This window comes from Hipposideros armiger, unplaced genomic scaffold, assembly GCF_001890085.2.
Source record: "Hipposideros armiger isolate ML-2016 unplaced genomic scaffold, ASM189008v1 scaffold_567, whole genome shotgun sequence".
NCBI lineage: Eukaryota > Metazoa > Chordata > Mammalia > Chiroptera > Hipposideridae > Hipposideros > Hipposideros armiger.
This window is the reverse complement of record NW_017731917.1, coordinates 931,477-954,262: the sequence shown is the minus strand read 5'-3', so window position 1 is coordinate 954,262 and position 22,786 is coordinate 931,477. Positions and strand designations below refer to the sequence as shown.

General features: G+C 40.8%; 1 protein-coding gene and 1 pseudogene across 1 annotated transcript; both read left to right on the top strand.

Annotated features, from left to right (window-relative positions):
• LOC109371377 (elongation factor 1-alpha 1 pseudogene) overlaps positions 1–3,304 on the top strand; it is a 24,526-nt pseudogene extending 21,222 nt beyond the window's left edge.
• A 6,718-nt stretch (positions 3,305–10,022) lies between these two features.
• Positions 10,023–17,618, top strand: COX20 (cytochrome c oxidase assembly factor COX20). The gene is made up of 4 exons (XM_019623850.1): positions 10,023–10,128; positions 16,018–16,132; positions 16,256–16,319; positions 16,996–17,618. Exons 1-4 carry the CDS (start codon positions 10,087–10,089, stop codon positions 17,132–17,134), a joined length of 360 nt encoding a protein of 119 aa, XP_019479395.1. The 5' UTR covers positions 10,023–10,086; the 3' UTR covers positions 17,135–17,618.
• The last annotated feature ends 5,168 nt before the right edge of the window (positions 17,619–22,786 follow it).

Below are 22,786 nucleotides of genomic sequence, written 5' to 3'. Positions count from 1 at the left end.
ACCATCTTAGCTGTAGAGGGCAGTGTCACTGGCCCTCATATGTGGGATCCGAACCGGGGCCCTCTGGCATCCCAAGCCAGTTCTTAACCAACGCGCCTCTCGGCCAGCCCCTCCAATAATTTTTGACGGGTGATCAAACTTGTTTGTGGTCTCACGTTGTCGCGATGGAACACAACTCCTTTACAATTAATGAGCTCTGGATGTTTCTGGATGATGGATTCGTTCAAACTGTCCAATTGCCGACAGTACACATTCGAATTGATTGTTTGGTTCCTTGGTACGAGTCCGAAAAACACACCACCTTTAAAATCCCCCCACACTGAGAGCATAACCTTCCTCTGATTCGATATCGTTTGAGGTGAATCGTCACGTTGGGACCAAGACCATTTGTGCACCACATTGTTGTAAACAATTCACTTCTCATCACCAGTTATTAGTCGCTTCAAAAAAGGATCATTTTTCTCATGTTTAATGAGCATATTGCAGATTTTTATACATGCCATCAAGTGAACTTTGAGTTCATGCGGAACCCAAATATCGAGCTTGCTTACGTATCCCAGCTTCTTCAGGTGGTTGTGAACACTTGAATGATGGATGTTCAATGTTTCTGCAATCTCTTGTGTCGTGTAACGTGTGTTTGCCTCCATCAATGCCTTTATTTTGTCGTCATCAACCTCGGTGGGCCTCCCTGACCGAGGAGGGTCATTGAGATAAAAATCACCAGCATGGAGTTTCGTGAACCATCGTTGGCACTGACGTTTTTGTAGAGCATTGTCACTGTAAACTTTATGCAACTTTTCACAAGCTTGATATGCGTTCTTCCCTTTATGGAAATAAAACAGTAAAATATGGCAAAAATGCAGTTGTGTCTTCCATCTTCAACTTGTTATAAAATCTCCAAAACGCAACCGAATCGCTCAATCTTTTTTTAGAATGAAGCTAGAACTGTCAGCTGTCAAATGACATAGCAATAACATAGATGCAAATGACTCTAGTACTTCCAAAAAGGAACTACTGCCATCTGTTGTAAACATGCGTCATGACTTTTCTGACAACCCAATAGTTCTACTATGATCTCTCAGTAGGACTCTGCCCTTTGAGCAGATTTTGCAGCACCTGCTCCTGCAGCATACCCACGGCTCCCCCAGCACCCCATGNATAAAATTATTTTCATTGCTACTCTATAACTGTAATTTTGCTACTGTTATGAATTGTAATGTAAATATCTTTTTGTTTTTCGATGGTCTTAGGCGACCCCTGTGAAAGGGTCGTTCGACCCCCAAAGGGGTCGCGACCCACAGGTTGAGAACCGCTGGTCTAGAGGACGCAGCACTTCTCAAACTATCTACAATGAATCAGTTCTGTTTTGGCTTCTAAATTTTCAGTCTGTTACAGACTGATAGTTTGTAAAATCACATGCTTGGATATAACATTAAACTGCTATAAAGATTTCTCAACACTTACCTCAATTTCTGTACTTACCTGCATGCAGATCAGTAACAATCGTTTTGTGGGCTGGCAGGGCACAGAGAACAAACACAGGGTACATATGCAGGAGTGGAATCACTGAGTCACCTGGAGCTCTCGTCCTCAGTAGTACAGGATAATGCCAAATTGTTTCCCAAAGTGATTGTATCGATATCTGCTCCCACCTGCAGCTTATGAGAATGATGGGTGTGAAATAGCATCTCACTGACATCTTAGTTTGCGTTTCCCTGTGGCCCTCATTTTGGAAGGCTATTCTGGCAGCTTCCAATCATGTGTTTTCCTAACGCATAATCTTCTCACAGGTTTAGCTTTACTCTGATTTATAATGATTTCCGATTTATAATTACGTTACTGTTGTGACTGCCGCCAACAATAAGATTCAACCATTGGAATATGGATATTTGCTAAAAATATATATGTCCCTTTGGCTGCTTAAAACAACTATCCCATTCTATTTCATTGGCTTTTCAAATATGTTCAATTCACCTGTATTTTCAAATATGTACAATGTTTAGTCTGTAAGGTTGTGTAGGCGTAGATAACAGATATGCTTTAAATAAAGTATAAGCTTTTTTAAAAAATGAGATTCTAGTCTTATTTTTGCAATAAGATTGCAAAATATCAATACAAAGCACTGAGCACTTTTTGCAATGGGTTTGCCGCCAGAACACAGATGTGAAAACCATCACTAAATCTAAGCCAAAATAGGAAAGGAAAAGACTCATATCAACATTGTCATCACTGGACACGTAGATTCCAGCAAATCTACCACTACTGGTCATCTTATCTACAAATGTGGTGGGATTGATAAAAGAACCGTTGAAAAATTTGAGAAGGAGGCTGCTGAGATGGGAAAGGGCTCCTTCAAGTATGCCTGGGTCTTGGAAAAACTGAAAGCTGAATGTGAGTGTGGGATCACCACTGATATCTCCCTGCGGAAATTGGAGACTACCAAGTATTATGTGACCATCACTGATACCCCAGGACACAGAGACTTTATCAAAAGCACGATTCCAGGCACATCTCAGGCTGACGGTGCTAACCTGATTGATGCTGCTGGTGTTGGTGAATTTGAAGCAGGTATCTGCAAGAGTGGGCAGGCCCGAGAGCATGCCATTCTGGTTTATACAGTGGGTGTGAAGCAACTAATTGTTGGTTTTAACGAAATGGGTTCCACTGGGCTGCCCTATATCCGAGGAAATCGTAAGGAAGTCAGCACCTACATTAAGAAAACTGGCTATAACCCTGGCACAGCAGCATTTGTGCCAATTTCTGGTTGGAATGGTGAGAACATGCTGGAGCCAATGCTAACATGCCTTGGTTCAAGGGATGGAAAGTCACCCATAAAGACGGCAATACCAATGGAGCCGCACTGCTCGGAGCTCTGGATTGCATCCTGCCACCAACTCATCCAGCTGATAAGCCCTTGTGTCTGTCCCTCCAGGATGTCTACAAAATTGGTAGTATTGGTACAGTCCCTGTGGGCCGAGTGGAGACCGGTGTTCTCAAACCCAGTATGGTCACCTTTGCTCCACTCAACATTACAACTGAAGTAAAGTCTGTTGAAATGCACCACGAAGTTTGAGTGAAGCTGTTCCACACTGTGGGCTTCAATGTCAAGAATGTGTCTGTCAAAGACATTCGTCGTGCCAATGTGGCTAGTGACAGCAAAAATGACCCACCAATGGAAGCAGCTGACTTCATGGCTCAGGTGATTATCCTGAACCAGCCAGGCCAAATCATGGCCGGATACATACATGTGCTGGACTGTCATCAAGAGTCCCTGGCTCTTGCCCTCAAGACAATTGGGAAATGACCAAATAATGGTGAGGTGACTAACAACTCAAACTAATAAATAATCTCCAAGTCAGTTGGCAGACAATAAGTACTGTGGGAGTTCAGACAATTTATTGGACATTACATAATACTAGGCATTCTGCAGAACACTATATCATTTGATCTCATAATAATGATAGGAATTATCATTATTCTCATTTTACAGCTAAAGCATTGGGAGATTAAAGAAGTTCAAAGTCAAAGAGCTGATAACTCATGGCTACGAGAGTGTGTACTCTTTACCTCTGCTCAGGAAGAGAGGGGATCATCTCAAATTAAGGTGGTCTGGGAGGCTTCATGGATGAGCCTCCATGGGGCAGGATTGAGAAGTGCAACAGGAGTTGAGAGGCTGCCCTTGAGAAGATGGCCACGCAGGTAACATCTGTCAATCACCCATCTCAGGAGCAGTTTTCAGAAAACTTGTGGTTGATGGAAACATTTCAGATAACTTGAGGCTAGACAGTGCGGCAAAGTCCACTAAAGGAGGAACTAGGAAAGTCACCAAAGAAGACCTTGTCTGCTCTGATCATATACTGTGTGTATGGGTGAAAGCAATCTGAAAGATTTGAGTAGAAAAAGTAATTTGCAAGTTAAAACTGCAAAGCTAAAATTGAACTACTTGGGAGCCATAATCCACAAAAACAATGTATAACTGAAGGTCCCTACTATAGAAATGACTCCAACTTTGAAACTGGGTATCTGGTGATGTTGTCCACGTGCATTCATGGCTGAGGACCAATAGTGATTAATAACCCTACACTGCTGCTCTCCATTTCTCAGTCCCGGTATTAAAGTGCAACAATGTTCTACAGCTCAAGGGCACACTGTTTCTTTAGTTGACTTACTGTTTCTTATCTTAAAGGACAATTGTACATGGAAATCACTTGTCAGGCCACAGTGTAAAACAAAACAAAACAAAAAAACTAAAAATTAATACCAAAAGCATATCCAAACATAGTCACTTGGAGAAATAAAAGCTGAAATTATAGAAAATTTAGGAAATAATGATAATAGGAACATAACCTGTCAACATCTATGATGTAACATATGATAAAATGATTCTCAGAGGAAATTTTATAGTCTTAAATACATTCATTAGAAACCAAGAAAGGTGGAGAATAACTGAAGTAAATACTTCATTCAAAAGCTATTTAAAAAGACAATAAAATCGAAAAATGTAAAATATAAACTGTAATAGAAAAAAATAGACTTGGTGAATGTTGGTCTTTTAAGAATTAGAAAAAGAGATAAATAATCAAAGTTATTACTGAGAAAGGAAGCATATGAAGATTATTTTCAAAATTATGAGTATTTTCTTATTATGGGAGTCAGGGAGGCCTACCTAAGCAAGACACAAGACCAAAAACCATAAAAGAAAACAGTAACAAGTTGGACTCGATAGAAAAAAAAAAAAGTTAAAATGTTTGAGAAATGAAAGACTGTGAAAATTAATAAACAGAAACCTCATTTAAAAGAGTTGGTTCAACTAATTGTTACCAAATATCTTATTTTTAAATACCCAACCTGCATGATAAATGCGTACATTAAAAAATAATAATACAGTCAGGGTACTAGAAAAGAGAACTGTAATGAAGGTATCATTCAATGCATACCACTGATCCCAACTGGAAGAGATATATTGGGTTGTCGGAAAAGTCATGACGTATTTTGTCTATGTTTTTCAAAGGTCATTTATTTATATAAAGAACAAAGATCAATCAATGATATATTGCCCATTTTGTTCGACAACCTTTTGCCATCTTTCAGTGAGCTTCATAATTCCTCGTTCATAGAAGAACTTGTCTTTATTTGGGAAAAACTGAACAAGGTGCTGATTTACAGCCTCATCTGAATTGAAAGGTATAATACCACACAAGGAGTTTTGAAGAGAATGAAACAAGTGAAAGTTCTGATGGTGCAAGGTCAGGCGAGTATGGTGGGTGTGGCAACACATCCCCTCCAAACGCCAATATATATATATATTTTTTTAATTGGGGAATTGGGGGAGGGAAACAGCGCTGGGGAATCGGGGGGAAGGGGAACAGACAAGTTGCTGTTGTTTTGTTCTTCAGTCTAGTTGTGGAGGATGTTGCTTCACTGGCCCAAGCTGGCACCATCATTGCACTCTTCCCGGGCGAGGCAGATCAGTCGTCGGCCTCTGGACGGCAGCTCACTGCTGCTGCTGGCCGCTCGCACTGGCTGCCGGCTACACACGGTAGCCCATGGCAACCCTCTGCAGCAGGGGACTGCAGCCTACGCCATCACCGGCGACCCACAGCAGCCCAGCCCCAGGTCAAGCTGCCATTCACCATCTTAGCTGTAGAGGGCAGTGTCACTGGCCCTCATATGTGGGATCCGAACCGGGGCCCTCTGGCATCCCAAGCCAGTTCTTAACCAACGCGCCTCTCGGCCAGCCCCTCCAATAATTTTTGACGGGTGATCAAACTTGTTTGTGGTCTCACGTTGTCGCGATGGAACACAACTCCTTTACAATTAATGAGCTCTGGATGTTTCTGGATGATGGATTCGTTCAAACTGTCCAATTGCCGACAGTACACATTCGAATTGATTGTTTGGTTCCTTGGTAGGAGCCCGAAAAACACACCACCTTTAAAATCCCCCCACACTGAGAGCATAACCTTCCTCTGATTCGATATCGTTTGAGGTGAATCGTCACGTTGGGACCAAGACCATTTGTGCACCACATTGTTGTAAACAATTCACTTCTCATCACCAGTTATTAGTCGCTTCAAAAAAGGATCATTTTTCTCATGTTTAATGAGCATATTGCAGATTTTTATACATGCCATCAAGTGAACTTTGAGTTCATGCGGAACCCAAATATCGAGCTTGCTTACGTATCCCAGCTTCTTCAGGTGGTTGTGAACACTTGAATGATGGATGTTCAATGTTTCTGCAATCTCTTGTGTCGTGTAACGTGTGTTTGCCTCCATCAATGCCTTTATTTTGTCGTCATCAACCTCGGTGGGCCTCCCTGACCGAGGAGGGTCATTGAGATAAAAATCACCAGCATGGAGTTTCGTGAACCATCGTTGGCACTGACGTTTTTGTAGAGCATTGTCACTGTAAACTTTATGCAACTTTTCACAAGCTTGATATGCGTTCTTCCCTTTATGGAAATAAAACAGTAAAATATGGCAAAAATGCAGTTGTGTCTTCCATCTTCAACTTGTTATAAAATCTCCAAAACGCAACCGAATCGCTCAATCTTTTTTTAGAATGAAGCTAGAACTGTCAGCTGTCAAATGACATAGCAATAACATAGATGCAAATGACTCTAGTACTTCCAAAAAGGAACTACTGCCATCTGTTGTAAACATGCGTCATGACTTTTCTGACAACCCAATAGTTCTACTATGATCTCTCAGTAGGACTCTGCCCTTTGAGCAGATTTTGCAGCACCTGCTCCTGCAGCATACCCACGGCTCCCCCAGCACCCCATGCTTGCAGCACAGGCAGCTTCTCAGGAGCCAGCTGCCGGTGCGCACCCAGCAGCACCCCACAGACAACAGCTTCCTCCGGCACCCCTGCATCTCATGATAACTATGTGACTACCTGATTAAGAGAAAGAAAAGATTCCCCCTTGCCCAATAGTAGCTTAGCCAATGGGAGACCACAATAACTCAGCCAATGAAAAGTCACTATACTTTGACCTTTCAGTTTCCTCCAATGGTCTTTTCCTTCACAACAGCCCCTCCCAAGTGGATAAAAGAGCCTCCCTCTTGCTTGTTCAGCTCTGGACTAGTGTGTGGTTCGTGCCATTAAACTGCATGTCCCAAATTGCAATTCTTTATTGTTCCCGAAAAAAAAAATTTTGCCGGAGAAACATCTGTTTGTTTAAAAGCCAACAACTCCATAAACAAAATTAATAAGTAAACAAAAGAAAATATCTGTTACAAATGGGATTTAAAAGCCGTAATTGCAAAGAGCTGCTATAAACAAATCACATACACAACCATATTTCTCAATGCACAAAAGCTATACAAAGTTAATTCTAAAAAGAATGGCCAATAAACATTTGAAAGAATGCTCAACCATATTAGTAATCAGGAAAGTTTAAAGCTGTAAGACACCATTTTTCACTCATCAGATAAGTAAAGCATTTAAAACACGGTAATATGCGGTGTTTAAAAGGTTGTGAGGAAACAGGCACTCTATCCATTGTTAATGGGGAATGTAAATTGGCAGTCTTTTTGCAGGACAACTTAAGAGTACGTATTAATTTTTTTAATGTGCATACTCCTTTGAATTAGACCACTTCCAGAAATCTATCTTACAGAAATGCTTGAACATGTGCACAAAGATATACACATAAAGATGCTCACTGAAGCATTTTTTGGGGGGGGAGGGGATTAGTGAAAAATGTAAACTTTCTATATGTCAGTCAGAAGAAAAATGATTATAAAGGATTGCTGAGCAGCCTTTAAAATGAATGAGTACATCTATAGGTACACAAATTTCCTAGGTACAGTGTTAAATGGTGAAAAGTAAATTACTGAATGCAAATTACATAGTGCATATGTGGGCATCATATACAGATGCATGTATACACGTGTGGGGGCAAACATGGCATAGAGTTTCACTTTGTACTTTGTATTTTGGTGTTGTTTTAATTAAGAAAACAGTTTAGAAAGAGATACATCAAACTGTTAGTTGTGTTTACTTTAGAGAGGGGAGAAAAAGGGTGAAAAGTGAGAGATTTTTACTTCTCACTCTATAAACTGAAAAAAATCAAACATGCAAGTATTATGCAATTTTGTGAAATTAAAACGTTAATACTAACAAAAATATGAAAATACTTTAAAAAATAAGTGAAATGAACCTCAACTAAGTTTACCCCAGCAATTTTCAAAATCACAATAAAAAATAAAATTGGACAAATCAAGTGTAACATATGGACTTTATTTGGATATTGATTCAGAATATATATATGTATATGTATATATACATATATTTACAAATGTAAATGTAAAAAAAAAAGTATACCCCAAGAAAATTTGAACACTGACTGGATATTTGATGATATTAAAGAATTGTTATTCAGTGTTAAAAATAAAATAAAATAAATAAAATAAAATTGGATGGCGTTACAGTGTTTTACCTGGTACTTTTCCAGTTCTCCTTCCTTCACAACATAATTAGGAATTACTTCAGAAGAATTCCTTACTGCTTTATGGAATATTACTACCTTAAATATTGTATTATCTTCCAGACACAGTTCAAAGCATAGTTAGCTCAAGAATTTCAGCTGAGAACCCCAAACTGGCAGGATATCATGGGTGGGGTGATTTTTTTTTGTTTCCTAATAAATATTAGAGCAGTATGTAATTTGTCTGTAGCTGTCCAATTTTCCTCAAAGTTACTCATTTAAAAAAAAATTATAACACCCATAAATATGTCATAAATTGTATATTTTATTGGGATTGTAGAAAGGTATTAAATGATCATGAAAGTAAGGTCATTACAAGGAATAAGAAAACGTTCAATTAATGATACCTAATATTAAATCATCGTCGCTAATCTTCCCCAGCACTTACTGTGTGTCAAGCAGCAGCATAATTAGAAGCAGCATGACTTTGCACAATGACACGCTCTAAAGCTTCAACCTTTTCCCAGGAGTACGCTTTGAAATATTCGAAGACTAAATGGGGATAAGGTAATTATAGGGACATTTACCTTACGATGGATAGGGGGGAAAAAAACCCACTGAAAAAAGAATGCGTTGTATTTATTTGGTGCTGAGAAACTGGCTAGACCCTATCTTACACAGGATCGGCCTGCGTCCATTCTCAACTGATCTCACCAATATGCAGTATTTTAGGTGTCACGTTAATTCGCAGTCGTAGGGACCACTGTGCACCACCACTTAACATTAAAAATGCACGTTGCAGGCCTTTTTCTACTTCAAACCCCAAAGTCCTTCACCTCCCTGTTAAGGGCGGGCACAAACGCCCTGACGCATGTTCAATAACGAGTTGCTCCCTCCATTTTGTCCCCCGTTTCTATCTAGGCGAACCGAGCGGTACTATTTTAAAGCCCCTAAGTAATGAACCTAAAAAAAGGAAGAAGGCGGGCTGGGCGTGGGAGCACAATTTGCTGGAGGCTGGCGCTCGGGGCTAGATGGCTGCTGGTACAGGCTGGAGTTGCCGGTGGCACCCGAGAATCGTCCCGGGGCCGGAAGGACAAAGGACACGTAGGGGACGCGGGCCGCGAGCAAGTGCAGACCGACTTCCGGGCTGGTGGGCCCGGGCTGGGGCCGGGCTCATCGGCCGCGGGGCTCGCGCGCAGGACAAAGCGGCGGCGGCGCGCCCGCTCCCAGCCCGCGGCCCCGCCCCCCGGCGCGCGCCCGACGGCCGCGCACGCGAGCACGAGCGCGCGGGCCATGGATAGAAATGGCGGTTGGCGGGGGCTGGGGTGGGGAGAGGCGCAGTCTCGAGGTGCCAGGGCGCCGCGCCGCCCGTGCCCCGGCGAGATCCCGGGCGCGGGGTTGCTTTCCCAGCCCTTCTCCTTCCCACGGCCCCGACTCGCGGGGCGTGGGGTTCCCCTGGTGGAGAAGGTGTGGCGCGTTCAGTGAACAAAGGAGACGGTCCGGGCCGGCGCGGCCACTGCGGAGCAAAAACGTTCCCTAAAATGGCGGCCGGCGCGCATGGGCGGGGCGGGCCGGCGCGTGGCGGGCGGGGCTTCCGCTCTCGGTGGCCCACGGCGGGGGCAGGGCGGGACTGGCGGCGCCGACTCGTCCTCATGGCCGCAGCGCCGGACCCCGGCGAGGCCGGGAAGGGGAAGGTAACCTGGGGGTGGCGAGGCGCGGGGGCGTGGGCGAGCGGGGCGCGGGCGGGCGCCGAGTGAGGACGCGGCTTCACGAGCTGGGAGACGCTAGGCCCGGAGCACGTGTGGGCTCCCCTGCGATCGGTGGGCTGGAAACGATTACCGTGTCTCCCCCTCCCCGATATTTTTCACTTGATTGCCATGACAGAAGTGACTACAACTAGGGGGAGGACCGGGCGCACCAATACTAATGACTTACTGCGGGTCACTATCAAACAGCTAATAATACTGAATGCTTTGGCAAGAAAAAAAATCGGACCATGGCCTTGCACTGTAATTTGCTAGCAGAGATTTAAAATCTCCCTGAGGACAGGTGCCTTGGCTTTGAAGTTGTGTACTTCACAGCACTTAACAGGAAGGGATCCGTACATGCTGAGAAATGGGAACTTGGGTATAGATTCTGGCGAGCTAGCAGGAGGATCGGATGAATGAGTTCTTTACGTTAAGCTTCCCTTCCCTCGACCTAGTGGCGAAGGCAGGCTTGTAACGAATAGCTTCCGCAGCTGGTATTCGTGTCGTCTTGCTCTGCCCTCTGCAGCCCACCTTCCACAATGGTCAGGTGTGCGCCATCGTGCGAACTGGGTCATTTCACCTGTGCCTCAAATCCAGTCATAGCAGCACGTTGCGTTCCCCTTGGCCTCTGATACAAAAACCCTCCATCTAGCTCCCCTGACGGATCGTGCATTCCTCCAGATGCACTCAAGCTAAACGGGGCTCGCTCTCGTCTTCCCCTGAAGGGCCTCCTGACTCAAAGCAGATTGAGGTGCTTGTGTCTTTCTCCCCTGGCACCTGGTACATAGCTCTTATCACCACCATTTATTATACCGGAAGTTAATATGTCTCTTGGGCTCCTTAAGAGCAGGGATTTTGTGAGAACCCTGGAATCTTTTGAGTTTTTATCCCTTTTGTATCAGACTATTCACCTTTGATAGGCGGTAGCTGCTGTCATGTAATGGTCATGAGGGTGGTTTAACCCACTGAGAATCAAAGATTTCAATTGGAAAAAAAAACTTGATTAAACATAATGGACTGGTGACGCAGATTTGTGCCTGTACATTAAGGGGGAATGTTTCCAACGGTATCACACCCTCAAACACTACTAGGGTCTTTGGTGCGTATTTCCTGAAAATTTCAGTTCACAAAAATATAGTTAGCGAATTTCTTATAAATTTTTGAAGAAACAGTATAAAAGTTGATTTCAATGGTTTAAACCCCGAGAACATGCATTTAAACAATTTAAATGCTCGTCCTCAATGTGTTAACATTGACCTATTTAATTGGTTCATTAGCAAAACAAAATACTGTAAAAAGGCCTGTAAATAGTTCATGAAACACTAGTTAACTATCAAAGCTCATCGAAGAGATTATAATAAAGTTAATGTAAGCTATGTCTGAATTAGCAGCCCAGGGTAATTTCAGATAAGGAAGCCTGCATTTTTTAAACTTTCAGTGATCTTTCCACCACAATCCAGGGATAGTTTGCTTTTTAGAATCAGCAAACCTACGATAAAAACGGTAAAGTTACCAAGCTACCATACCGGATAGAACTAGACCTTAAAAGCTGCCTTTCCTCTGCTCTCACTTTCTTTGAGAAATTTTAAAGTACGAAATTTGGCAAAGTGCTCTCGGTAAATTCCAAATTTATGAATTCACCCATCCAAAAAAGTATTTATTTACAGAGTACCTACTGAGTATTAAGTACTAAACTTGGGGCCTTGATCGAAACAGGCAAAATGCGTCCTTTTCACATTCTGCTGGAGTAATCAAACAAAAAATAAGAATTCCATTTACTGAACCAGCCAAAGATCAGGGAGAAAGGCAGTGTGTGCTAAGCAGTAACCACCTAGGCGTGTTAGAGGAATGGCCCATGTGCCTAGACTAGGGGAGAAGGGAAAGATGGGATACAAGGGGGAGGTGCCTGATCACCTAGGGCCTTCATACCAGCATGTAGGACATATATTATTTTAAGCACACCCAAAGGCCATGGAGGGATTAAAAAGGACAACAGTAGTCATCTTAGTGGAATCAACATCTTTTAAGACTGACAGAGGATGGTAACTTGGTAGTAGCAGCAGTGAAGATGAGAAGTGGTTGGTTCAGCTGTATCCTTCCAGACTTGCTGATACCTTAGACATGGGGATACCTTAGACGGGTTTGATGGAGAGGAATCAAGGATGACTACTAGGTTTGGGGCCTGAAAATTGGTTAAATAGTAATGCCTGAAAAATTATTCTAATTTAGAAATATTAAGTTCAAGGTGCATATTAGACGTAGAAGTGTCATTAGGCAGATTAATGAGACTAAAGCTTGGGAGAAATTAGGGTTTGACTTCTAAATTTGAGAGTCATATAAATGGCATTTAATGGAAAGCCTTGGGACACTGAGGGGGCCAGCATTTCAACATTTAGGTGTCATCAGAGGAGACTGCAACAAAGCTGCCAGGAAGGGCCAGAGAGAGAAAACCAGGAGACAGTGTCACATTTGAAGCCCAGAAGTTGTTTCAAAAACAATCTGCCATGTGCTGATGTACGAGTGCTATGGGTTTTTGCAAAATGAGTGTTTTTGAACCTTGCCATTTCAGTGGCGTGTAGGGAATGAATGAATGCCTCATTGAAATGAATTCAAGTCAGGGTGGGGAGGTTTATCAGTGGAGCAGCAACACATAGGTTAACTTCAGTTTTGCAGTGAAAGGGAGCAGGAAAAGTAGATGGTAATTTAGGAGGCTTGGTGGGAAGGGGTGTGATGAGGGGTTGCCTTTTCAGTGTTTCTAGGCTGGAGGTTATTATAGAGGGAAAACAATGCAAACGAAAGAAGAGATAACTGTAGAAAAAAGTCCTTGAGTAGTCGAGCAATGGACTGCAGCAGGACTAGTTTTAAATGGGAATAGGGCCAGTTCATCCTTTGCAACAAGAGGACAGTGTGGGCACTGAGGCAGATACATTTGGCAGTGAATGTGGTTCTAATTTGATCCGATCCTTTTCCTATAAACTGGCATTCTGGCTTAGAAATCGTTTGAGCTTCCCTTAGCTCCATCAAGGTGAGCTGGTAGAGCTTTTATTAAATCTAAGCTTAAAAATATTAGTCTACCAAAAAATTAGTCTAAAATTGTCTGAGTTTAAGAGCTTCAATTTGTTGTAATAAGTTAAGCCTTAATTCTGCAGACTTGGGGAATAAAGAGAAATGCTAATTTCCATTTCCGAGAATCTATAGCTCACATGCCTAAGACGGGTCCCTCATCCAGCATTCCATCCTTGCTCCTGGTCATTTGGGTAATCACGCCTACACTTCTAGTGAGAATGTTCTACCAGTGAAGGCAACACTGGTTTTCATTCCTTGTTCATCCTTACCCAGTTTTGATACAAACTGCAGATACACATGTATTTTAGTCCTGTTACTTACTAGATGTGTGGCCTTTGGAAAATGCCTCCTCCCTAAGCTTTGCCATCCGCACACAAACCCAAAGGGTTAATGATGCAGTGGAAGTGACAGGCTGGTGGGAAGGCCAGGCTGACCTGGCTTCCACTCTGCCAGCTCTTCACAGCCTTCCAGTAGACCCTGAGCCCTGGGGTTCCAGGTGAGAGCTAAAAATCAGGGATGTCAAGTGCCTGGCCCCCCGCTGGCTCTGAGTTATGACCAGTGTTGTTTCTTAACTTGGGCACTGACATTAGACCAGTGAAGTCACAGATGGGGCTGGTACATGAACTGTAGAACGTTTATCAGCAGCATCCAGGGCCTGTCCACACACTGGTTCTAAGCATGTACCATTTTAAGATATGTAACTTCTGTTGATATTTGTCTTTTAAAATAAGTGGACATGATTCCATTATTTGCACTTAAAACGTTTCTTTTCTAAAGTCTCTAAAAACAGTGTTTCCCTTCCCTTATCTGTCATCTCACACACACACACACACACACACACACACACACACACACACACACAACCTTAAGTTTTCTACAGATTCCAATGGCCCATCCCACGTCTGAATCAGAATCTGAGGGTGGGATTTGAAAAACTGCTAAGTAACCTAGCTGACTTTAACAGCACTATTTGATATTTTGCAAGTACATTTTACAAACTTGGTAAAAGCACTGGGGGTTGAAGGCATTTTGCCCAAGTGCCTCAAGAAATGTTTGCAGATTCTGGTGTATTTATTCTGGGGTGTGACACCATGGCTCCCTTTTGGAAGGGAATCCTTTTTTATTCTCTGCCCAAATGTGAAAGCCACTTTAACATTCTACCCTGTGGCACAAGCCGCTGTTCTCACTTGCTTCTAGGACATGATGAAGCTGGCACCACTGGCCACCACCCACCTCTGGCCCTGGCATCCCCCCAACACGCATCGGGGAAATAGGCTGGTTTGGAGGTGGGGACATTAGTCCTGTACTAGAATTCAGGGTCCATTCTCTGTCTCTACAGAGAGGCTCACAACCTGCCCCCACTGGGCTTGAGCTGCTAGGGTGAGAAACTTGAGTTTTGCTGAGACGAAAAACCTAGAAGTGAAATAAAAATCCCCAACCTTTGCATATGAAGATTTATATTAAAGAACTTGCAGAGTTAAAGTCTGCAATAATAACGAGCGCCTGCTGTGTTCATGTGTTAGGTGTGTGTGGGGTGGGGGGAAGGTAGTAGGGAGAGGCAAAAGAAAAAAATGGGATAGCATGATCCAAGAGTATATGATTTTTGCTTTATTATGAAACAAGTCACATTTGTCTTTTCTGGCAGAAGTTTGAGCCAAAGAAGAAAACATAGGAGAAAATACAATCAAGAATGTCTTCATGTTTCAACCTTTAATCTGACTTGTTGATGTCCTTCCCGTTTCTTCCAGTCTTTTTTCTCCCCTGTATTACCTCATCCTATAGGCCCCCCTCCCCTCCTTCAGCTTAAGGTCGTGCCTCCACTATATTAACATTTAAAAAGGATAACTGAAACCTTTACATGGACAAGCGGCTTCCTTTTAAAAGCTACAACACTGAAAACTTGCATTGAATCAAGTTTTAGAAAACAGTATCCTAAGGTTTTCTAAATCTTTAATAGAAATACCATAGTGAAACGTGGCTGTTTTTTCTTAAATGTCTGTCTTGCCTTCCCCAAGTCCCTAACATCCAGTTAAAATGACAGACGTTCTAAACATATTAAGGTGGCAGTGTTTTTAAATCAGGAGAACAAGTCCATAGTCAATGAAAACTAGAAAAAAATGTAAAAACCAGTTTAGCACTTGAAGGAACTTATTATCACCCAGCCCAGCCCCCTCATTACAGATTGAGGGCAACATAAATACAATCAAGTGCAATTTCATATCACAGGCAAGGAAACAGACCAGAAGCGATACACTGCCCACGTTCTATTTTTACATGAAATATTCTTACAAACACCAATAACATCTAAAGTCATTGTTAAAGGAATTTAAAACAAACAGCACTAAACTACTGTTATAAGCAAACACCATTAATTTTACTTCTCCCATTTATGCTTCCCCAAATTACTGGAAACAAAATTATACTGTTTTAAATTTCAGTGAGAACCAAATAATTTTATACAGATGTTTAAAGAGCTCATAAAAAGCGCTCATTTCCAAACCAGTCGGTTAGCAAATTAAGGTCTAACACCATAATTTAATTAATTTGAGTATGTTATCCTACTGGCTTGGGGCTTTCTGCTCCAATTTCCAAAGTTTCCCATTTTAAGATTCTGACTGTTCAGATTGTATATAAAAAGCAGTGCATTAAAAGACAATGTAAATGGATTCGTGGTTGTCACATAGCACATACTCTAGTTTAATAATCTTTGCCAAACCACCCTGACCTACCAGATTTTCTTGTTCAATCTAGGTTTTTATTTTATCCTAGCCCTTTAAGCTCCTAGGAATTTTAGATGTCGAAAACATTCCCTGTGCTCGGGACTCGATATTATACGGTTCATTAGGATCGGCTGTGGCTGGCCTTGGACATTTTTTGTTAACTAGTGAGTATGTTTTTCTCTATGTATAAAACACACACCTCTAATATAGTGAACAATTATTTTCTAGATGGAGTAATAAGTATATGACACATAATTAATGACAGTGATTGTGCTTCTTCTCGACAGGCAGAATTAGAAGGTCATGTGATGCTGCAGTAGGCGGATTCATCCTGGTGACTTTAGGATGCTGGTATGTGTACCATTTATTACATATTCAAGAAGATCCATGACTATAATAAGGTTTCTCTAATTCCAAAGCACATGCTCTTTTTAGAGCAGTTTCCCACACCGGTTTTTTTTTTTAATGATTTTTTCCGTTTTTTTTTTTTTTTTTTTTTTAAAGGACTTTTTAATGAAAATTTCTTCCAAAATACTGCTGGAGTGCCTTTATCTTTTAAAAATATGCTATTTTCTACTATTTGTCAAGTGAACAGATGACTGCATGACATTAGACATGCTGTTCCTACTTCACTTAGGAAGGCTTCAACCTTTTACCTTACCTCATGCTCACTTCATGCCTGCTGGTGTCACATCTGAAAGTTACTTCCAGAATGTTCGCAACTGATACAACATGGATGAATTTCAAATAGATCTTCTTGAGCAGACAAAAGCCAGACCCAAAGTACATACTTGTATGAGGTTCTACAAGCAAAAAATCCTCATTTTATATGAAACATGCCTTAATAATAAAAGAATGTAGGTATCTTTGACACCAAGCCACCTAAAATAGCACTCCAAATTGTACGGTTATATTTTTAGTCTTGGGGTATTCTTCTGTAAGCATTTTGCAATTTTGTTATAAAATTCCAAATTAGTTTCTATAGGAACTGTACACTAATGACTTATTCATATTCTTTTCTTACAAGGTTCCATTGTAGGTATAATTATGCAAAGCTAAGAATACAGGAAAGAATTGCCAGAGAAGGAATTAAAAATAAGATTTTATATGAAAGTACCCACCTTGATCCTGAAAGAAAACAAACCAGCGGCAACGGCAGCAACTGAGCCGAGTCCCAAGCAGAGAAAACCCAACACAACTGACTGAAGTCAGTGAGAACAAAGTGAGGGCAACTATGTAAAACATTATTACGTACCTGAGAAGGCTTTCAATCAAGTAAATAAAGGATGTGTAAATTGTAGTCTTTTTTAAAAAACTTGTATGAATACTTACGAACTTATTCTGGCCCTGTATCTACTGCCATCATAGCATATAGTGGATTTGTTGTATTTAAAATAAACCTAGCACTCAGCATGTTTAGAAAAGTTTCCTTGTAATAAGCAGTGAGTATAAATGAGGGCAGTTCAAGAAATCAAATCTCTCCCATTTGGATTTTAAATCTTGCCTTAAAAACAAAAGTACAACTGTATGATGTACCCTGTTAAAAATGAGGGAATATTTCCTGGCTTCTTAAGCCAATGATCATGTAAGACTTAAAACGAATGGATTGTATCATTTTGCAGTTATTTAAAAAACATATCCATTGCTTGACACTTTTTCCATTTCTTAAAACAGTTGGTTTATCTACCTCAAAGTAAAGGTTGGTTTTTTAACTGATCTAATTATTTTTTGAAAGTATGCAGGGTTAGTTTTTTTAAAAATAGAATTTAAATATGCATATGGTATGCAAAGTTTCAAACTTGTTTGATCCGTACAAGGGGGAAAATTGCAGGATTACTACTTACATAGTATTACAACGACAAATAAGACATTTATAATTCAATCAGCTGTCATAATTTTTTAAACACCCAACATCTAACTAAATCCACAGCATTTATTCATTCAGGAAAAAAATTCTTCCTCTCCAAAGCAATAGAACTATTTTGTTTTAATAAACATCAACATTCTCAAGAAAATTCTTTTCAATAAAATATAAGCTAGAAGTCTTCCTGGTTAAAAAATGATAAATGATTAAAAAGAGACACAGTGGACATGATTATGGCATTAGTATTGGTCCTATTACTTGATTAGTATGGCGAGCTAAAGAAGAGCAAGCCAAGGAAAGAAGGTCCTGCGACTTGCTTGCTCTAGTTCAGCACACAAGAGACGGCATTTCCGCTCCCATGCCCACCTTCTCATGGCTATTATGAGGGTTGAGGGCACACAGGCTACATCGTTTGCCAAATGTCCCAACTATGAGTGAGTGACACTGTCAAACACATGTCCTAAGGGATTTTTATTGATCCTAATCATCTGGCAGCCACCAAAGGATGTAGACATTAATAAGGGAAGGTTATTAGAAAGGAAAATGCAGTTTGCAAAATTACCTGCCCATTCTTACTGACACAAATCAACGCTGAGTCCAGTCTATGTTCTTTGAATTGATGGTGATCAAATAATATGTTAAAAATTCCATGATGTGACTGACAGTCACTCATGTGAAGAGGCAGCACTGCCTGAGTGGGGGAAGTTGATGCATACTAATCAAATCTGATTTTAATAAGCTGTTTGTGCAGGCCACTTATGTTCTCAGCTCCAGGCTACTCATGTATGTAACATATAAAACCAGGCAACTGGATTAAGTAACTGAAGTCCCTTCTAGCTCTAGCAGACTATGATTACATCTTACCCTGAGTGAGAAGAGAAACCTCTCGGCTGGTAAAAACGTCCAAGGTCTTTACCAATAACAAGGTTCGTTTCATTTCCACAGCAGAATGATTTCATAAATTGGAGACCTGGATAAAAACAAAAGTGGTGACATACTTAACTGGATTAGTTTTTAAATGTCATTTCTTAAGTTTATATGATTAACACTGCATTTTCTTCTTTAATTAGTAAGACGTTACAATATATTAATGAAATAACTCCTAAACTATGTCACACTCCTGGGCCCTTTTCACACAGCTACAGCACACACCTCCCGTGACACTTCCACTTCCCGTCTCTCCAATTCATTTCCACTCTGCCACCCAATTTCAATTCCAAACCAATTCTATTTCCAGGGCACCTCTAGCTGTGCGCCACCTGAATTCATGCCTTTGCTCAAACTGCTTCATTCCACTTTGAATGCCTTTCTACTTCCTGTGTATCATTTTTCATTCTCTTGCTCACTAACCTCTGGGAATTAGAATCACCTAAGTTCTCACACCATTGCATCTGTTACAGTACTTGGCATGTTCATTGGTCACTGACTTGTGCTACAAGTAAAGCCTAAGTTTCTTGTCAAGGACCCTATCAATTTTTATCTCTGCATTCCCAACCGAGTGTCTGTCGCAAGTCAGTACATGTTAAACTGAATTACTAGCAAGTGGAGAGGTCCAGGGTCCTTCTCATTCACACACACATTTTTCAGGTTTTAAACAGAGTAACCTACCTTCCAGGCCCACTAGGAACCTCCAGCCGCACTGCTTCCTTCATTGTTCCATTAATTCCGAAATTTCATACTAGGTGACATAGCAGTAGGTACCAGCTAAATAGCTGATTAAAATAGAATTGTGCTCATTAGTAGTTTTAGAGACTTTGGGTGGCTTATCTATCACACTTTGTTAAATCTTTCTAGTGCTCTATGCATTTCCCCCTTCCCTGACCCCTCCCCTTTGTTTTTCCTTCGCTACTTGCTTTTCCATCTCAGTAAAAGAAACTCGGGGATTTAAACTACAAGCTTTTTTCTGGACTTGCGATTTATATTGACCAAATTGGGCAACAAGAAATTTTGACTATCCCTAGAACCATTATTTGATTTGCAAGCATCTCTTTAGTCTACGTACCTCTACTCCATCGCTGGTTTCCCTTTGCTTCGATTACATAATGCGAGGAGGTCTATATAATAAATTCAGGATTCCTGTTTATGCACTTTTCAGCAAAGAGCTAGGGATCAAATAGGGTTTAATCCTCCTATTCCTAGATAAAAATCTGTTGCGGATGGGGGTCAAGGCACCCCTTTAAGTCATGTTAATGTATACACTGCTTTGGGTAAGCAGAAAACCTTAATGAGGAAAGTAGAAAAATTAAAACAATTGCTGTAATTGATTTTTAATGGTCTAGAATCTTTCTGGAAGCATCTTAAAATACGGTCCAGTGGTCATCAAATCAGGTCAGTATAATGTACCAATATCATCTGCCACCCAAGTATTGGTATTTACTCTTAACTTTGTGCATTAAGTTCCATCTTTAAATTTTTCTCTTAAGAGGTTTAGGGACCAACTTATGTAGGGATTTTTCAAAGTATTACATTTTAATTTGTAACATGAGCACTCCAGATTGTGTTATTGCAAATAACTGAGCCTTCGACCCCTGCATCCGCCTTCCTGTTCACTTCCTAAAATAAGGATGACGTTTTCCCCAAGTATGTCTATCTTGAGAAAGCTACCAGTGACACTGAGCAAGGACTCATTTTAGGGTTTCTATTGTTCACTTTAAAAGTTTAGATCAATTTAACAGGTATCTGTTCCACCTTTTTCCTAGGAATAACTTCCACTAAGTCCTGCCCTTAGGGGTTCAAAGTCAAGTGTACGTGTGTGTGCTGGTTTCTTAAAAAGGCGAGTTTCCATAGAAGTGTTTCTTCCCCTTAGATTGTGAGGACAAGCCATGTGAAATGAAACATGCTTTACTATCTGAATCCAAAGCTTATTTTGGAAACTAATGTTTTTCTAACTTTATGGGGTTTTTTCTCATTGAACAGTTGTCTGCGCTTCAGAAGCCATTAGATTGTTTTTAGTTGACAGAGGAGAACTCTATTTCATTGAACAAACCCTGACAGCTCATTTCAAATCAGTAGAGCACCCAAATCCTCTTTATTTCACTAAAATACATTATTCTGGAGTACAGTGAGAAAAATGAATTTCCTCTAAGGCTTCAAAGTTTTAAACTTCAGGACAAGAAATTATACACTCGTCCATGGCATAAAGCTCACACTGAGCCTTCTTACTCCTTCTATTTAGAATTTAAATTTACTTCCTAGTTGATTTTTTATGTACTTTGACATGAATTTGTATAACCTTCATTATCCAAAAGGATGTTTTTTTCCAAAATTTTATTATCTAATAAATACTTCACATCAGGTATGCACAGAAGAGATTAGAAAACCCCTTTTTCCTATTTTAGAATCTATCCATCTGATTACCAAATGTCTCCCGTTCCCCATCTTTTTAAAATTAGGGGAGTATTAAGGTGATCCTGGAAGCCCAATGTAACAAGTGTTAAACGTACAAGCAGCAATGAATTTGGAATACCTATTGGAATCACTGGAACACTTAGATGGGCCCTTTTACTCTTCCACACAGCACATTCACATGGACAGACTAAGGAAAAGGAGATGAAATTTAAATCAGCATATTTTTTTTTATTACTTTTCAAAAAATAGTCAAGTTGGAACCTTTCATTGTATTTGAACATGACTCCCATTCTCCCTCAACTGACACTTTACAAAATTATCCTGTTAACTTGCCAAATAATCCCCAATCTTTCTTCTGAAGTATGGATTTTATGTCACCGTCTCTCTGTATGCCTTAACACTAAAAGCTTTTATGTCACGAGTTCGATATCTGCACTGGCCATCTCACTGTTGTCAGTGGCTTTTAACTTTTAAAAAATTTTTGGCTGGTCATTTGTGGCAATGCTTCTGAGGTGCTTGGCTAGCATGGATTATTTTACTGGACAAAACTAATTTTACTTCCTGTAAGATCACTGACTATTGAAGGGACAGCAGAAAGAACATGCCACACAGTTCAATGTTTCAGTGAGATGCTATGTTAGCGCTCCAGCCTGTAGCCCGTGCAAATCCTCCAGTAGTGCAGATACTCAAGCTGGACGTGCTTAGGAGTAACTGCTGGGCCACTGGTACTGCACAGTCATCTTAACGGTGCATCAAGTAAGGGACTGAACCTTTCTGTACATTTCTGTATTTCTCTCGACTGTTATTACCTCATCAATTTTGACTCTAGTTTCTCATACCCACAGATCCAGCTTTGATTAAAAGCAAAACCCCTGTTCCTTGTCAAGATGCAAGTTAATGTTGAATCCTGGCATAAAAAGGGAGAAAAAATTTTATTTCTAGGCAATAATTAGATAACTACAAATTAAACACATGATTAAGTTCCTTGTCCCAATAACTCACCTAACCAAGCAGTGATTACTGATACCCTGGCCTGTCAGTTACCTGCACCATTTTAATACTGGATCTACAATCACAAAATTCCGACTAGCTACAAAAGCCAAAACAATTACTTATTCAGCTCTCCACGTGGACAGCGTATTTCCAACTGCAGTATATTACATTCTTTGAATAATTCTAGGTTAATATCTTTCTTATTTCCAATCTACCATCCCTTACAGACTAAGTCCCTTGGGCAAATTAAACTTTCAATCACCTGTATTTTTAGTCAATTGCCTAGGATGTGCAAGTCTATCCTTAATGTAGGTGCATACTCCATTAGCCATTCCCACCTATCTAAGCTTTTATTTTCTGAGCTGAAGTTGTCTGCATGGTTCAAACTAAGGGTGACCACTAAATAAAGCTTACATATTTAGTGAGATCCTAATTACATATCAAGGTAGGTTACTTAAACTGTTCAATTTCGCAAACACATTCGTAACTTAAGCTTCAGAATGTTAAGACTCTTGGGGATCCCGGTTTTTTCCTACTGCAACAATTCAAGGCCTACATACATCAGTACTGTGGCTCACTTCCAAAATAATTCGAGGGTTTGTTTCAAAGCAAG

Bases quoted from the DNA above. Each gene is read 5' to 3' on its own strand.
- COX20 (XM_019623850.1), top strand. From the start codon at position 10,087: ATGGCCGCAGCGCCGGACCCCGGCGAGGCCGGGAAGGGGAAG. The intron at 10,129-16,017 runs GTAACCTGGGGG...ATTTTATCCTAG, and splicing joins GCGAGGCCGGGAAGGGGAAG to CCCTTTAAGCTCCTAGGAAT. The intron at 16,133-16,255 runs GTGAGTATGTTT...TCTTCTCGACAG, and splicing joins TGGACATTTTTTGTTAACTA to GCAGAATTAGAAGGTCATGT.